The sequence below is a fragment of the Lynx rufus genome, unplaced genomic scaffold (assembly GCF_022079265.1).
Source record: "Lynx rufus isolate CCGP_SWC_20201006 ecotype Redwood Valley unplaced genomic scaffold, mLynRuf1.p SCAF_3, whole genome shotgun sequence".
Taxonomy (NCBI): domain Eukaryota; kingdom Metazoa; phylum Chordata; class Mammalia; order Carnivora; family Felidae; genus Lynx; species Lynx rufus.
Window position 1 is genome coordinate 69,743,600 of NW_025814845.1, and position 17,891 is coordinate 69,761,490.

Sequence of the window (17,891 nt, forward strand, 5' to 3'; positions counted from 1 at the left end):
ACTTTCATAAAAAGGAGGCTTCATTGCAATCTGATCCCGTGAAGTGGATCCTGGAATGACTAAGCATGTTAGTGTAATCTGAATAAAGTGTGTAGTTTAAGTAATAATAATGTACCAATGTTAACTTCTTCTGACATGTACCATGATATATAAAATGTTAGTAAGGAAAGTTGGGTAAAGTGTATCTGGGAATTTTTCCATACTATCTTTGCAACTCTTCTGTTAAATCTAAAATTATTCCAAAATTAATACTTCATTAAAAGGGGGAGGAAAGGACTTAAGTAAGGCTGGACCTATGCACACAGGAACACAAAACATGAGAACAGCAACAAAGAGGAGTATACAAGCATCATTTCAGAAATAGCACAGAGAGAAGGAAGTAGTGATCAGGAGGGGGCACGCAGGGGGCATCCATGCGCTGCTAACATCCTGTTTCTTTGCCTAGATTGGTAGTTCCATCAGCATGTTCCTTTTTTGATACTTCACTGGACTATACTTTTCCCCACATGACCCTTCAATAAAAAAGAAGTTAAGGGGCGCCTGGGTGGCTCACTAGGTTAAGCGTCCGACTTCAGCTCAAGTCATGATCTCACAGCTCATGAGTTTGAGCCCCATGTCGTACTCTGTGCTGACAGCTCAGAGCCTGAAGCCTGCTTCAAATTCTGTGTCTCCCTCTCTCTCTGCCCCTCTCCTGCTCCCGTGCTCTGTCTGTCTCAAAAATAAATAAACATTAAAAAAAATTATATATAAAAAAAAGAAGTTAAGAAATAGTTCCCTATTACTGATAAGGGTTAGAACAAAGAGAAGATCCATGAATAAGAGATGTATATGTAGGAATGAAAAAGTCTATACGGGGGCAGTTATGACAGGGAGTGTATCATAACTAAGTTTTCAGAGGCAGAGAGGATCTTGGAAATGACCAGGTCCTGGCATGGGCGGGGCTTTCTGGAGTAACCCTGGAGATGCTGATGCAGCGGGGCTCACAGGGCCTGGCCATCTGTATTTGAGCAAAGTGCCCCAGGAGGCTCTGATCCTTGCCCTGATCACAGGCCACTGAACTGCCCCAGCAAGGGTCACAACTCCCAGTCCGCCACACCTACAAAGGCCAGCAGAGACCCCTGAGGTGCTCTGATTCCACTAGAGAAATCTCAGTATGTTCTAATAATCTTAAAAGGCTCATTAAAGCTTTTTCTATCACAGTGGGGTTTTTTTTGCCCTGTAAATAACACTGGGTTTTTCCAACATAGATTAGATTTCGTACTTCCACCACTGCATCTGTACATTTGTTATTATGATTTATTAAATAATGGCAAATCACAGATTCATCTAATACTGGAGCTGGAGGGCAATGAACCCTCTATTCATTTTAAAGATGAGGAAACTAATACCAGAAATATTAATAACTTGTCACAAGTTCCCAGTATTCAATTCTGTTTTAGGTTGATAAACTAGATGTCTTCCCCATGGTTACTGTATGACCAGATGAACTAATACACAGTCCATAATATCACTAGTTTATGACTTGAGTTCTTTCATGTATAAATCAGTTTGCTGCGGTTTCTGGAAAAATAATTCTTGCTGAACGGTATGATGCCAAATGAAGAGACGACAAAAACACTTCATTGAATGCTTAAAATAAATCAAGACACTCCCTATTTAATGTGCACATAAATCATGTAAATTCAAGAAGAATTTAAGAAAATTTTTTAAGAAATAACAATTTTAGGTAGGCAATTATAAGGAAGATAACAATCATGCATGCCAAGGCTACGTGATTCTTCCACAGGCCCCAAGGGGAGATATCGATGCCCTGGTTTACCAAAAATTCTTCGCCAGTACATCTGAAATTCAACAGAAAAAGAATATAACTTTATCCTTAGTTATCTGTCAAATTTTACTCTCAATGTATTCACAGTTCCCATAGGTTCCAAGTCTTGAAGAACTATGCCTTTATATATAATGGGTAACAATGAGGGCTTACAATTCTGCTGGATACTATGCTAAGCAGTCCATATGTAACAGTTTAGTTAATCCCTGAAACAACCCAGTGAAATAAATATTATACCCATTTAAAAAGATGAAGAGACTAAGGTTTAAGGAACTTGGCCAAGTCCACCGATTCACACTTTGAACCCAGTCGCTAATCTCTCCAAATTCATTTGTTTTCAGATCTCTGAAGCTGCTCTCACTCCTGACAGGGAAAACCTCAGTTTTAACAGATGACATCTAAGGCCCCTACCAAGTTGATCAAAGCTCTTTACGGAGCTCACTACCCACCAGCCAGATGTACAAAGAAACACACGCTAAGAATTCTAAAGCTAGGAAAAGAGGTGAGCGAGGGCTTCCTGCCCCCGCTGCTCTCGCAGCAGGGCTGGAATGAGCACTGCAGATACTCAGCAGCAGGACATCACCAGCAGGCCCACCTAATCAGGTGTAAGCCTCGGTGGGGGCTGAGCTAGAGCAGGATGGAGCGGCCCTGCCACAGTTTAGAAAAGCGCCTGGTCCTAAAACTACCTGGTGCAGCCATACTGACTACCTGGTACGCCGTGTGTGTGCAGCTCCTCCAAAAATGTTATACCCAGACAAAAGAGAGTGGGCAGAAAACTTCTCTTCATACAGGTTTTTCAGAAATACTTCAAAATAACAATTTGCCCTATTACTAAGAATTATTTCTATTCTACTTGAGAATAGTTCATGAGATTCTGGATACCAGCATTCTCTTTTCTTTCATTGATCGATGTAGCAAAATCAAACCACTAACAACAATCATCGACAAGAAAAGGGTTATTCAATTTTTAAAACAACATCCTCTGATTTTATCAAAATCTGCATTTCTGTTTGACATTATGCAAAAAAATGGGACTTCTTTCTCAGCTTACTGAAAGGTGTTTCCTCCTTTGGAGGATACATCCCTCAAAAAGGATGTTCTGGGTCAGTTTAAAAGAAAAAAAGATATTCATGTAGACCTCGATTTCATAATGTCTCCTAGTAAATGCAGGAGGAAGAGGCAAGTGCCAACAGTGCAGCAGGACAATGATCCTCCCCTCTGCTGCCCTTTTAGCTCTTGCTCCTGGCCTTGGGTTGGGCTTACAGGAAGCCATAAGTTTATGGATCCGTACACTTCACACACTCCATACAATTCCAATATTCCAAGGCTTTGGTAAAATATCAAAGCAGCTCATTTCAAACTCAAGTGTTCAGAAAGTCAAAACTAAAACTCACAATCAAAACAGCCAATGAATCTTTTTTAAAGGCCCCCAATGAACGTATCAGAAACATTTCTCCATCTGAAGTACAATTTTCACTGAAGCAAATGCCAAGGAGATGGGCACTGGTGTACAACCCAGAGAAGTCAGTGAAAGGACTTACACCAGCCAAGTGGCCCAGTGGGCTTTCTACATACACCACAATAGTAAACAAATCCACTACGACACTGAATATGAACTTACGTCGCATAACTACAGGTATTATTTGTTGTTATGTTGAGTCCTGGGCAGAAGTTTTGTCCCAAAAATTCATTATGCTGCAAAGCCTATAACACAAGGGGGATGGGGCAAGGTAAACAGTTTTAAATTTCAAAAAACTTCAAAGAATTATCATGTCCTCCTAGTTTAATCTTTATTGCTATTTCTACAAACAAACCAAGCTTCACGTTCACAGTCTCTGCCACACCAGAGCAACTAAAATTCTTTTCCTTGGCAACTGAGTAGTCTAAGGTTGAGATTTTAGCTTCCAAAACAAAGGGAAGTAAAGTAGTTGGCAAAGAGGGGAGACCTCTGGCTCCTTCCTTCTTCTCTCCCCAATTTTATAATCCCACAGTGTACTCAAAATCATACAGCAGTACTCAGTGACTATCGTTCATTTATGGTGAGAATCTTTTGTATTATTCTTGTTTATTTTCATCAAAACCAGTGCTAATTCTTGGGAGTTAGAAACCCAATTATACTATATTAAGACAGTTTTCTTTGGAGTTGATTAGCTTTCTAAAACCAAGATAGTGGCTGTATTATATGCTCTTTGTTTTTGGGGTTTTTGTTTGTTTGTTTTTTTCTGAATTCAATATAAAATACATATTCTAGGCCCTCCATCCTCTATTTTCATAGTAAACTGAAACACAACTATATTTCTTTATATCAATTAGTCAATCTTTCTCCCTCATGAGGAGTTATCTCCCCACCCTTCACCTCCTTCAGACAACTGGGTAACTGGGGAAACCTCAGGTGATTATCAAGGTGATCTAAGGCTTAATAGAAAACTCTCCTTCATTGCTCCTAAAAAAGAAACCCCTGGAGACCTTCACAGTTCACAGCGGGAGACAAGGTTGTTAGGCTTTATTCTGGTTGTCCCTAGCTTGGGAATTCTAATCCTAGAATTAATCCTGTGCTAGGATCACAGAGACAGATGAGGAAAACTCACCGCAAAGCCATATCGAGGAATGCTGAAGTACTGAAGCCATGATAGCCAAGGCTGGATGGTTGTGAGATTTACCAACAGCCCTGAAAATATCTACAAAAAAAAAGTACCAAGAATCAGACCTGGTGAGGGGATTTCATGAAGAATTACAGAGAATACCTCCTTTAGGTCCCCTACAACCTTTATAAACATTTCTGTTAAGACCAACTCTGGACATTCCTTCCATTCCTCTTTGCATGAGTATGCCTCTCTATCACTGAGGCTGTTTATGGTTCTCGGGGAATGACAATATATAATATATGTGCCATTTAATTGGAAGACCCTTAAATTTCAAGGCTTTTACTTTCTGTAACTGCACACAATGAAAGGTCAAGAAGTACTGACTGTTCTCATGATACAGACACTATATGTTCCCACAGATACATACACCAGATCATATCCTGAACATCTCATTCCTCTATTTCCAAAACACAGTATGATTTGTTATTTAAAAACGTTTGCATTCTATCTCTGCATGACTATAGATAGTTTGGGGGTCAGGATGCATACTTAACCTACAGCCTGGAACTGGTATATAGCACAATGTGGTGAAGTGAAGCATAAAATATGGTGAATACCTTCATTTAAAGCTACCAAAAACCAGGTGACGGGGTGGCTCAGTTAAGCATCCAATTTCAGCTCAGCTCATGATCTCATGGTTCATGAGTTCAAGCCCTGCATTGGGCTCTATGCTGACAGCCTGCTCTAGATTCTGTGTCTCCCTCCCTCTCTGCCCCACCCCTGCTCTGTCTCTCTCTCTCAAAAATAAACATTAGGGGCGCCTGGGTGGCTCAGTCGGTTAAGTGGCCGACTTCGGCTCAGGTCACGATCTCGCGGTCCGTGAGTTCGAGCCCCGCATCGGGCTCTGTGCTGATGGCTCGGAGCCTGGAGCCTGTTTCAGATTCTGTGTCTCCCTCTCTCTCTGCCCCTCCCCCGTTCATGCTCTGTCTCTCTCTGTCTCAAAAATAAATAAACGTTAAAAAAAATTAAAAAAAAAAATAAAAATAAAAAAAAATAAATAAACATTAAAAAAAAAAATTTAAAGCTACCATAAAACAGTATGACAATGAAGATCCCAGGAAGGATTACTCCAGCAACAGATGGCTACATGAGAAGAGGTTCATATAAAATTTCTAACTGGCCCTAGGAATGGTGGGATAGACATTAACCTGATGTCACTGAGGGACTACGTATTTTTGAACTCCACCTAACCAGGTGCTTAATATACCACACACTGCGTCTCTAAGTAACATGGTTTTATGACTGGTTTTAAAAGTTCTATATACAAACATTTAAATAATAAGACGAAGCATCTAATATAAAACACAAGACACTTTTATATATTGATGACATGTTATTTATTGGATAATATAGAAAATACATGCAAGGTTTATCAATTTCTCAATAATGTTTAGATTTCAAACTCACAAAGTTTGCCAAAGTTTGTGCTGATTATTTTCCTTTTAAAGACATCTATTCCTATTCTAGCAGAAAGAACATGTATATTAATAGACTAAGCATTCCTGTTTACTTCATGTCGTGGGGGGCAATGTGGTAACTAGTTGATTCATGTATTGATTCATCTATGTGCATGTAAAATTAAGGGACATGTAAGATTAGGATTCAGTAACTACTTAAAAAAAAAAAAAGGTAAGTAGAAATATATTCATATAAGGGAATGTCAGGAACCCAGAAAGGCAGAGACACAGTACTGTGTGGGCTCTGGAATGTTTCAGTATTTTTAGACACTCCTTTTCAAAATACAGGAGGGACCCAAGACAGACTACCCACACTGCAGACCATTTTGTTTCTCATGGAACTTAGCTATTCCCTCGGAAAGGAGTAGATACATCCAAACCATTAAGTTATTGCTTAAACCAGTCAGCAGTTCTCTAACACTAGCATAGAAGTTGGGCAATTGACTGCTGTTTATATAGGGAATCTTAAAATCAAAATTTTTCTGTTTGTTTTTTAAGTTTATATTTAAGTTCTAACTAATTAACTAACATACACTGTAATATTAGTTTCAGGTATGCAATTTAGTGATGCAACACTTGCATATACCTGGTCCTCATCACAAGTACACTCCGTAATTGCCATCACCTATTTAACCCATCTGCCCACCCACCTCCCCTCTGGTAACCATCACATTTTCTATGGTTAAGAGTCTGTTTCTCAGATTGCCTCTCTCTCTTTCGTTTCCCTTTCCTTGTTCATTCTGTTTCTTAAATTCCACATATAAGTGAAATCATATGGAATTTGTCTTTCTCTAACTTCTTTCACTTAACGCTCTCTAGCTCCATCCATGTCATTAAAAATGGCAAGATTTTATTCTTTTTTACGACTGAGTAATATTCCATTGTGTATATATACCACCTCCTCTTTATCCATTCATCAGTTGATAGACATTTGGGATCTTTCCATAATTTGGCTATTGTTGATAATGTGGCTATAAACACAGAGGTGCATGTATCCCTTCAAATCTGTATTTTTATATCCTTTGGGTAAATACCTAGGAGTACAATTATTGGATCATAGAGTAGTTCCATTCTTAACTTTCTGAGAACCTCCATACTGTTTTCCAAGTGGCTGCACCAGTTTGCATTCCCACCAACAATCTAAGAGGGGTCCCCTTTCTCCACATCCCTACCACAATAACTGTTGTTTCTTTCGTTGTTAATTTTAGCCATTCTGACAGCCATTTAGACATTCTTCACAAGATGAAAAGGAAAATTCATTTTGAATTTGTTTTTGTGTATGGTGTACGAAAATGGTCCAGTTTCATTCTTTTGCATGCAGCTGTCCAGTTTTCCCAGCACCATTTGTTGAAGAGACGGTCTTTTTTCCATTGGATATTCTTTCCTGCTTTGCCAAAGATTAATTGGCCATATACTTGTGGGTTCATTTCTGGATTTTCTATTCTGTTCCATTGACCTTTGTGTCTGTTTTTGTGCCAGTACTATGCTGTCTTGATCACTACCGTTTTGTATTATAACTTGAAGTCCAGAATTGTGATGCCTCCAGCTTTGCTTTGCTTTTTCAAGATTGCTTTGGCTATTCGGGGTCTTTTGTGGTCCCACACAAATTTTAAGATTGTTAGTTTTAGCTCTGTGAAAAATGTTGGTGGCATTTTGATGGGGATTGCATTAAATGTGTAGATTGCTTTGGGTAGTATAGACAGTTTAACAATATGTGTTCTTCAAATTGATGAGCATGGGATGTTTTTCCATTTCTTTGTGTCCTCTTCAATTTCTTTCATCAGCGTCCTATAGTTTTCAGAGTACAGATGTTTTTACCTTTTTGGTTAAGTTTATTCCTACATATCTCATGGTTTTTGGTGCAATTTTAAATTTTTTTTTTCAACGTTTATTCATTTTTGGGACAGAGAGAGACAGAGCATGAACGGGGGAGGGGCAGAGAGAGAGGGAGACACAGAATCGGAAACAGGCTCCAGGCTCTGAGCCATCAGCCCAGAGCCCGATGCGGGGCTCGAACTCACGGACCGCGAGATCGTGACCTGGCTGAAGTCGGACGCTTAACCGACTGCGCCACCCAGGCGCCCCTGGTGCAATTTTAAATGGGATTGGTTGCTTGATTTCTCTTTCTGCTGCTTCATTATTGGTGTATAGAAATGCAACAGATTTCTGTATGATGATTTTGTATCCTGTGACTTTACTGAATTCATGTATCAGTTCTAGTAAAATTTTTTGGAGTCTTTCAAACTTCCTATATAGAGTATCATGTCATCTGCAAATAGTGACACTTTTACTTCTTCCTTATCAATTTGGATGACTTTTATTTCTTTTTGTTGTCTGATTGCTGTGGCTGGGACTTCCAGTACTATGTTGAAAAAAAAGTGGTGAGAGTGGACATCCCTGTCTAATTTCTGACCTTAGAGGAAAACCTCTGTTTCCCCCATTGAGGATGTGGGGTTTATGTGGCCTTTATTATGTGGCCTTTAGTATATTCTCTCCAACCCTACTTTGTTGAGAATTTTTATCATGAATGGATGTAAAACTTTGTCAAATGCTTTTTCTGCATCAATTGAAAGGATATGGTTCTTATCCATTCTTTTATTAATGTGGTGCATCATGTTGATTGATTTGCAAATACTGAACCACCCTTGCAACCTAGGAATAAATCCCACTTGATTGTGGTGAATGATTCTTTTAATGCACTGTTGGATTCAGTTTGCTAGTATTTTATTGAGAATTTTTGCATCCATGTTCATCAGGGATATTGGCCTATAGTTGTCTTTTTTAGTGGAGTCTTTGGTTTTGGAATCAGGATAATGCTAGTCTCTTGGAATGAGACTCTTAGAAGTTTTCTTTCCTTTTCTATTTTTTAGAATAGTTTAATAAGAATAGATATTAACTCTTCTTTAAGTGTTTGGTAGATTTCTCCTAGGAAACTATCTGGCCCTGGACTTTTGTTTGTTGGGAGACTTTTTATAACTGATTTAATTTCTTTGCTGGTTATTGATCTGTTCAAGTCTTCTATTTCTTCCTTTTTAAGTTTTGGTAGTGTATATGTTTCTAGAAATTTATCCATTTCTTCCAGGTTGTCCAATTTGTTAGTATATAGTTTTTCATAATGTTCTCTTATAATTGTTATTTCTGTGCTGTTGGTTGTGACCTCTCCACTCTTTTTTAATTTTATTTATTTGGGCCCTTTCTCTTTTCTTTTTGATAAGTCTGGCTAGATGTTTATCAATTTTATTCTTTGAAAGATTCAGCCCCTGGTTTCATTTATCTGCTGTATGGTTCTTTCTTTCTTTCTTTCTTTCTTTCTTTCTTCTTTCTTTTTAGCTTCTGTATCATTTATTTCTGCTCTAATCTTTATTATTTCTCTCCTTCTGCTGGCTTTAGGCTTCATTTGTTGTTCTTCTAGTTCCTTTAGTATAAAGTTAGGTAGTTTATTTGAGATTTTTCTTGCTTCTTGAGGTAATATACTTTCCTCTTAGAATTACTTTTGCTTCATCCCAAAGGTTTTGGACCATTGTGTTTTCATTTTCATTTGTTTCCATGTATTTTTTTTTAACTTGTTCTTTGGTTTATTGGTTGACCCATTCATTGTTTAGTAGCATGTTATTTAACTTCCATGTATTTGTGGTCTTTCCAAATTTTTTCTTGTAGCTGACTTTCAAGTTTCATAGGGTTGTGATATGAAAATATCCATGGTATGATCTCAATCTTTTTATTTGTTGACCCATTTGTGATCTATTCTGGAGAATGGCCCATGGGCACTTGAAAAGAAAGTGCATTCTGCTGCTCTAAGATGGAATGTTCTGAATATATCTGTTAAGTCTATCTGGTCCAGTGTGTCATTCAAAGCCATTGCTTCCTTGTTGATTTTCTGCTTGGAGGATCTGTCCATTGCTGTAAGTGAGGTGTTAAAGTCCCCTACTATTATTGTATTATTATCAATGGGTTCCTTTATGTCTCATTAATAGTTACATATTTTTGGGTACTTTCATGTTGGGGGCATAAATATCTACAATTGTTAGATCTTCTTGTTGGATTGTCCCCTTTATTATGATATAGTGCCCTTCTGCATCTTAGTCTTTCGTTTAAAGTCTAGTTTGGTTTTTGAAGTTCCAGTTTATCAAGGTTTCACTATACGTCACCAAGAAGAATCTTTTAAAAACTCATTTGCAACAAAATGCTAACTAAATTTATAGCAATAATATTAGAACAGTAGCCAAAAAGGCTAGGGAATGTCAAGAAAAAGCTGTACATTCTCTAATATAAGCTATCCTTCAATACATGGCCTCCTTAAAGCAGAGAATCTAATTTACAGAATCCTCCAAGCTGGTTTCAGGTAACAGGTAAATTTGCAGGAAAGAATAAGGGGAAATAATTTATTCTTAGCGAAGCACAGTTTCTACTCACCATCATAAACACAAAGGAGATGGTCATGAGAAGTGTTGCTATGGATACCACACTCTGGCCTGCTGCTATGGCCAGTGCCATAGAACTGGCTGAATAAGCCACCATCATAAGGGTAAACATCATGATGAAGAAAGCCTCCACAACTGGTTTCAATCCTTGGTTGGGAAGAAAAGAGGGGGTTGAATCCAACCACCTAGGTAACAGTGTATTTGAGATTGCTCTGTGCAAATGGCACTATAATATTTTGAGAAACAAGTATCAGAATGAAGAAAATTCATCCTCTATCCGACCACCCCATCCTACTGTATAAAGTTATCATACACTTTCTTTTTATACTTACTGTATAAGTACATTTCTATGTAACATCTATGCTCCTTTATGTGTAATTATTAACAATTTCTGAGCGCCTGAGATGGACAGCTGTAGGCAACACAAGTGGTCACAATTCTACAGCCATTTCTTCTAAGAAGGAAACTTGTCAAGAGCACATTCGTTCTACCCAGACATCACCACATGACTACTGGCTATAACTGCGTTGTGTGAAGAAACTGGGAAGATGAAGATTATGTGACCTTCCAGTGGTTTCACTATCTGGGGTAGTGTCTCCAAAAGCCAAGTCTCCCAAGACAAATCACCATATAACTCTGGGATTGAGGGTGGGGCTAAATAAATTTCATAAGACTACTTTACAAATCATAATGGACTAATATTATAGGTCATATAATCTGAAGATTTTGGAAGGAGCCTGAGGATCTAGGTTCTATGCCTAAATACTTGACACACCTCTTATTTGTAAAATGGAAGTTTAATTCAATCAGTGAATCTTCTTAGTGCTTTAGTTATATATATATATATTTTAATTAAAATATATATTTCTGATGTGTATGTGTTTATGTGTATCAGTAAAATACATGGAAATTCTGATGCAGTGAGCCTGGGGTAAAGCCTAAACACAATGCACAAATGAATCTAATAACCACACCTATCAAACAAGTATTTGTATTAAACTAAGAAGCCCCAAAAGTCACATCTTTCACTATCTTCACACACAAACACATGCATACACACAAAAATATAAATGGTACTAAATATTCCAGCTCCTCCAGCATAGTGTCAAACAATCTTGTGACTTCTTTCCATGTTTGTAAATGATACATAGCATCTCACAGTAAAATACAGTTTTATAAAAAGTTTTAAAAGTTAGTTTGGGACAAGTCTTGAAAAAATGTCCTCAGAGAAGTTATTGAGAGTGTGCACAATGGATAGATGTCTCCTTATCTCACTGGCGTGGTTTAGAGTTTGAGAACCAAAAACATGCTGGTATAAACAAATTGGCCTACCCTCATATCCAAGACTAAAGACACACATACCTTTTGTCATGTTGCTTACCTAACAAGAAGTATATTATACAAGTAAATATAACACTTGGTAATAACCTCATGGGTAGTAAATCAGACATCAGTTTTCCAAAGAAATAAGATGACACTCTGTAGTATCCACTGATATATTCATGTCTGGAAAAGAAAAACTCATCCTACATTAGTTTAGGAAGGCAGAGAACAGATTAGATTGCTCACTCTACAGACTTCTGCTGCCACCAGGGGTCTAACAACTACAGCTTCTCACATCCTGGAGGTGAACACCCGGCCTCCATCCTTGTCAGCATCAGGCACCATCGTAGGTGGGGGCCTCTCCTGGGATGTCACCTCCATGCGGGTCGGTGCAACACCCTTCTTCTCATTATAGAACTCCCTCCGAGTGCCGCCCATTCTGCTCCCTGAGCACCTGCTCCCAGTGAGCAGATCTGTCTCTTCCCTCTCTCCCAGCACTGGAGCTCAGCTGGGTATCAGCTTTACTTTCTCCCCACTTTTGATTATGAAGAAGGTGACACTGCTATCCTCCGAACTTCCTAATGCAGTCTTGGATCACTTCTTCCAACCTCATGATAAAAAAGTAAATGGCACTTCTTCCTTCAATGATCATATCCTCCAACCACACATCCCTGTCAGTTATGAAATCCTGTTTTCTTTCCTCTCTACTTCTAGATCCCTTCCTCTTCCTGACATCTTCCTCCTATAATTCTAAACTCCTCCACCAACACCTTTATTCTTTCCCTCTGGAAGGATTCCTTTCCTCAGCATGTAGATATGGGCAAATTTCTTCCAAGTTTAAAAAACACAAGAAACAAAACAGCCCATACCTTCTTTTAAGGCTGCCCTTTGCCTTCTTCTAGTCCCCCTCCCATTGAGGGCTAAGCTGGGTTCACATTCTTTGTCAACTTTACCTCCTTACCTTATATTTACTGGCTCAATCCACTACTTTCTCTCTACCAAGCCCCTCTAACTTTTCTTGTGAAAGGCCATTAAGACTTATCATTTGCTAAAAACAAAAGCTCCTTTTCAGCCCCTTTATTGCTGGCTTTATCTGCAGCATTTGGATTTGCTGGCTCTGCCCTAATCTTGAACTCCTTTTTCTTGGTATCAGGTCCCACAGGTTCATGACTGCCTTTTCAGTCTCTGGATGCTTTTTCTCAACATTGGCAATCCCTAGGAACCACCCTGCAGCCCAATACAGGATATGACCAGTTTGACCAACACCCCCTGATACCAGACAGCCCCCTTCCTGGAACAGAGACCTACTCACATAAAGAGCTTCTTCTCAACCACAAAAAGCTCCACAGCTGAGATACTGCTGAAACACTGGTTGGTCGTGAGGAAGAAGAGCACCCCTGATCTGCAATGAGAGAAAGGGAAAAAAAAAAGCACTGCAATCGATTAAACATTCTTAGATCAATTTTCTACCCATGAAACTCTCTCCTCAAATGATACCTTATAACATTAAATAGAACACTGTTCTGGTTTAAACAGAGGGAACTATGAGCTCCATCAGCTCTCTCCCTACCATCTCTCTGTACACACAGTGGTACCCCTGGGACTCCACAGAGCACAATTTGGAAGTCACAGTCCTGGATTGCTATGGATTGAATTGTGTCCTCCCCAAATTCCTATGTTGAAGGCTAAACCTTCAATGAGATGATATTTAGAGACAATTCTGTCTTTGGGAGGTAATGAGATTTAGATGAGACCATGAGGGTAGAGTCCCCATGACAGGATTAGTGTCCTTAAAAGAAAGGGAGAGACACCAGAGTGTGCTCTCTCTCTCTGCCATGTGAGGACACAGCAAAAAGGTGGCCATCTGTTAGCCAGGAAGAGAGCTCTCATCAGAACCTGACAACGGAAGCACGCTGATCTCCTCAACTGTAAGAAGTTGTTGTTTAAACTGTTGTTGAAGCCACCAGATTATGGTTCTTTCTGATGGCAGCCTGTGCTGATGAATACACAGGTCATAAAAATATTATTTTGAATTTTACCTAACAAAAACAACAAGTATCATTCCTAATGTATGAACAAAGAAATACTGAACCAAATAAAGTCTGTAGAGCTTAAAAAAAAAAGCCTCCATTAGCCACATTTTTTTTTCAACGTTTTTTTTTTTTTTTTTAATTTATTTTTGGGACAGAGAGAGACAGAGCATGAACGGGGGAGGGGCAGAGAGAGAGGGAGACACAGACTCCGAAACAGGCTCCAGGCTCTGCGCCATCAGCCCAGAGCCTGACGCGGGCCTCGAACTCACGGACCGCGAGATCGTGACCTGGCTGAAGTCGGACGCTTAACCGACTGCGCCACCCAGGCGCCCCTAGCCACATTTTTAAAGTACAGAAGAAACTAGGATATGAAGAGGCAAAATGACGGGGGAGGAAAACCTCAGTCGACACCTTATTATAGACCTCCACCACACAATTGTCAGTACAGCCTTGATATTATCCTTGGTAGGCCATCACCAAAATGGCTTCAAACGTGCTCAGAAAACAAAATGATGCTTATAAAGGAAAAACTTATTTTTGCATCTGTAAGAAAAGGAAGACTACTAATGCTTGTTTCTCAGTAAAATAACGAAGGCTCAAAAAGGAAAGACACTTGGATAGACATATGCATCTTACAAAAGCATGCTAACATCCCTCAGACAGTGTTGGGCTGCCCTTCATAACCAAACCATTTAATTGACATGAGGATGTGAGCTGAAACTGAAAGAGCTGAAGTGACCCATCATTTAAATGATGCAAAAATAAGAGAGAACAAATAGAAACTCAAGTGTACAGCCTCTCAAAAAAAGAAGAAAGGAAGAAAGAAAGAAAGAAAGAAAGAAAGAAAGAAAGAAGTCCAGATACTCAGTAATTGTTTTCAATGCCAAAAATAAATAAAACAGAAGACAGAAAACAGACTGTTTTAAAAGTAAATATTTAACCTATAATTAATAAATAGGAAATAGCCAGACCTAGTACAAAGGCAGCTATGCAACCTTCTCCACACAAATAAGCCTACTATCAGAATAAAAGCTAATTTCAGAAATATGGGACATGCAACAATTCAGCTCAATTTGTCAGATCTTATATCTAATAATACTGTTTGTTCATCAGGATTCTGAACTAGTAGATAGGACATTACTTCTAAATCATAAGATGATTTATTTAATAGTAAATACAGCTTTTATTACTAAAGAATTTAAGGTATTCTAATACTTTTCAAGTGGGTAATCCATGTCTGTAATATCTCCTTATTATCCAAATATTTTTAAAACTATCTTTTTTCTTAATATGCATTAATTTGTTTAGCTATCACCACAACCCTGTAAGGTAACTATTAGGTCAAAGAAGCTCATACTCAGGGAGCCTAGGTGGCTCACTAAGTTAAGCATCTGGCTCTTACCTTCAGCTCAGGTCATGATCTCATGGTTCATGGGTTTGAGCCCTGCATCGGGCTGTACAGAGTGCTGGCAGTGCAGAGCCTGCTTGGGATTCTCTCTCTGCCCCTCCCCCGTTTATGTGCTCTATTTCTCACAAAATAAATAAACATTAAAAAAAAAAAAAGCTTAAACTCTATATACTAATAAAACCCAGCTTGTCAGTTACACAGGTTAGAGAAAGAGCAGAGAGCGCCTCTCTGGGATAATTCATTCCCAAAGAAGAGAACCAAACCCCCAGCCTCCTGAGCAATTTCAAATGATGAAAAAGTGGCAGCAAGTTTAAGTCAAAAAACACAAATTAAGGGGAGCCTGGGTGGCTCAGTCAGTTGAGCATCTGACTTCAGCTCAGATTGTGATCTTGTGGTTCATGAGTTCAAGCCCCATGTCAGGCTTGACAGCTCAGAGTCTGGAGCCTGCTTTGGATTCTGTGTCTCCCTCTCTCTTTTCCCCTCCACTACTCATACTCTGTCTTTATCAAAAATAAATAAAATATTTTTAAAATACCACACAAATTAAAATAAATCCAATGCCCTATTTCTCCAGAATAAATTTGAAGAAACTGCTAAAGCTCTTCTTTATTTCTCTGGATTCTTCTATCAAGAATTTTAATGGTTAGATTTCCAGTTTCCCTTTAAAATGCCAGTTAAGGACAGGTTTTCCAATATTTATTCCAAAAGCTTCCAACTGCACAACACAAAAGGTCCACAGGTTCTGTAGATCTTGTGACCTATACTCTGTGCTTGGTAAAAATATGGCATTTACAAAAGGTACAAATCATCAATTACTAGCAAGCTTGGAAGTGAGAGAACACTGTCTTCAGGGAAGAGGTAAAGAGAAAAACAATGACATAACTCTGTAAATGAGCTGCCATAATAATCTCAACGTAGAGTAACACTACTTAATTCCATTTATTTTGGAGATCATTTATTTTACTTGAATGAAGAATTGACTTTTATGCTTATTCTTTCTTTCATAAACAATCAGCTTTCTCCAGACATCAAAACAGATTCAACTTAAGCTACTGCACCTTCTTCATATCCTTATGGTAAAATGGGGATAATATCACCCATCCCTCTGGGCAGAAGGGTAACCAGAGTCTGTGATTTAAAGCGTAGAGCACAATGCCTGGCACAGAACAGTTTTACACATGAAGTATAAAGAGAACTCTACAGTCCTGGACATCACTGAGCATCTACATTTGGAGCATGCTAGACCTCATTACAAAGTCTCATTATGAAAAACTATTTTTAAGGGCACATAATGACTAAAACTCGCTAAGGTAGACTAATATAAGTGCTAACCATATAACAGAAAAACCTGAGTCTCATCCACCTCCTCATGGCAAACAAATCAAAAAATAGAGAAAAAAATTACTCACAAGCAACAAAAGAAAAAAACAGATGGGGTATCTGGGTGGCTCAGTCAGTTGAGTGTCAGACTCTTGACTTCAGCTCAGGTCAGGATCTCAGGGTTATGAGATAGAGCCGTGCATTGAGCTCTGCACTGACAGTGCAGAGGCTGCTTGAGATTCTCTCTCCCAGTCTCTCTGCCTCTCCCCCGCTTGCACACATACACATCTCTCCCCTCTCTCAAAATAAATAAATAAAAATTTAAAAAAAGACAAAAAAAAAAAACCCAGACAAACTGGACTACATCAAAATTTAAAACTCATGTGCATCAAAGGACACACTCAATAGTGAAGACAACCCACAGAATATCAGAAGATATTTGCAAATTTATACACGATAAGGGGTTAATACCCAAAATATAAAAAGAACACTTACAATTCAACAATAAAAAGAATCCAAATAAAAAAATGGGCAAAGGATTTGAATAGCCATTTCTCCAAAGAAGATACACATGGCAATAAGCATATTAAAAATGCTTAACATCACTAATCATTAGGAGAACGCTAATCAAAACCGCATGAGATATCACTCGACACCAATCAGGATGGTTATTATTATTATAAAAAAGAAAAAGAAAAAAACAGAAAATAACAAGTTTGGTGAGGTTGCAGAGGAATTGAAACCCTTGGGCACTGCTGGTAGGAATGCAAAATAATACAGCTGCTGTGGAAGACAGGATACTTGATAGAATTACCAAACGATCCAGTAATTCTACTTCTGAGTATAAACCCAAAAGAATTTAAAGCAGAGACTTAAACAGATATTTACTTGTAAATCCTCACTCACAGCAGCATTACTCAATGAGGGGCAAAAGGCGGGTCACTCCAACTTGGGTTACTTTGACATGAAGACTATTTTGAGCCAAAAGCAATCAATTACCTGCAGATTCTGGAAAAGCTTTGTACCGCTCCCTCAACTGCCTAAATTTACATTGGAAAGGAGAGCCTATACCAGGAAGCAAGTTACTAAGAAAGACTGTCTTTACCTAAGAAACTTATTTGCATAAGAGGCAACTTTAGTTTCCCAAATATCATCTCTCAACTTCCTAAGATCTTTCTCCCAGTGTATCCTCAGACCTTACCCACCCCTCTCCTTAGCTCACATAGGCATCATGTTGCCTGTTTTTGGAATTTCATGTCTGTGTGGATTCCCTGTTCACATGCTACTGAATTTGATTTTCTCCTGTTAATCTGTCTTATGTCAACGTGATTCTTAGTCCTACTAGAGGAACTCTGAAGAGCAGAGTATTCTTCCTCCCCAAAATTCACAACAGCCAAAAGGTAGAAATAATCCAAGTGTCCAAGACAGATAAATGCATAAACAAAATATGATATAT

At 38.6% G+C, this 17,891-nt stretch overlaps 1 protein-coding gene across 7 annotated transcripts in view; it reads right to left on the reverse strand.

Moving 5' to 3' along the window:
• Positions 1 to 1,622: 1,622 nt before the first annotated feature.
• The window catches only part of ABCG2 (ATP binding cassette subfamily G member 2 (Junior blood group)), a 147,463-nt gene continuing 131,194 nt past the window's right edge, over positions 1,623 to 17,891 (reverse strand). For all 7 annotated transcript variants that reach the window (XM_047091035.1, XM_047091034.1, XM_047091032.1 and 4 more), the window contains 6 exons: positions 12,987 to 13,076; positions 11,733 to 11,857; positions 10,344 to 10,498; positions 4,417 to 4,506; positions 3,450 to 3,532; positions 1,623 to 1,841 (listed from right to left, as the gene is read on the reverse strand). In XM_047091035.1, coding sequence (XP_046946991.1) covers positions 1,694 to 1,841; positions 3,450 to 3,532; positions 4,417 to 4,506; positions 10,344 to 10,498; positions 11,733 to 11,857; positions 12,987 to 13,076 — 691 coding nt within the window. In that variant the 3' untranslated portion in view covers positions 1,623 to 1,693. The remainder of the gene's footprint in view (positions 1,842 to 3,449; positions 3,533 to 4,416; positions 4,507 to 10,343; positions 10,499 to 11,732; positions 11,858 to 12,986; positions 13,077 to 17,891) is intronic.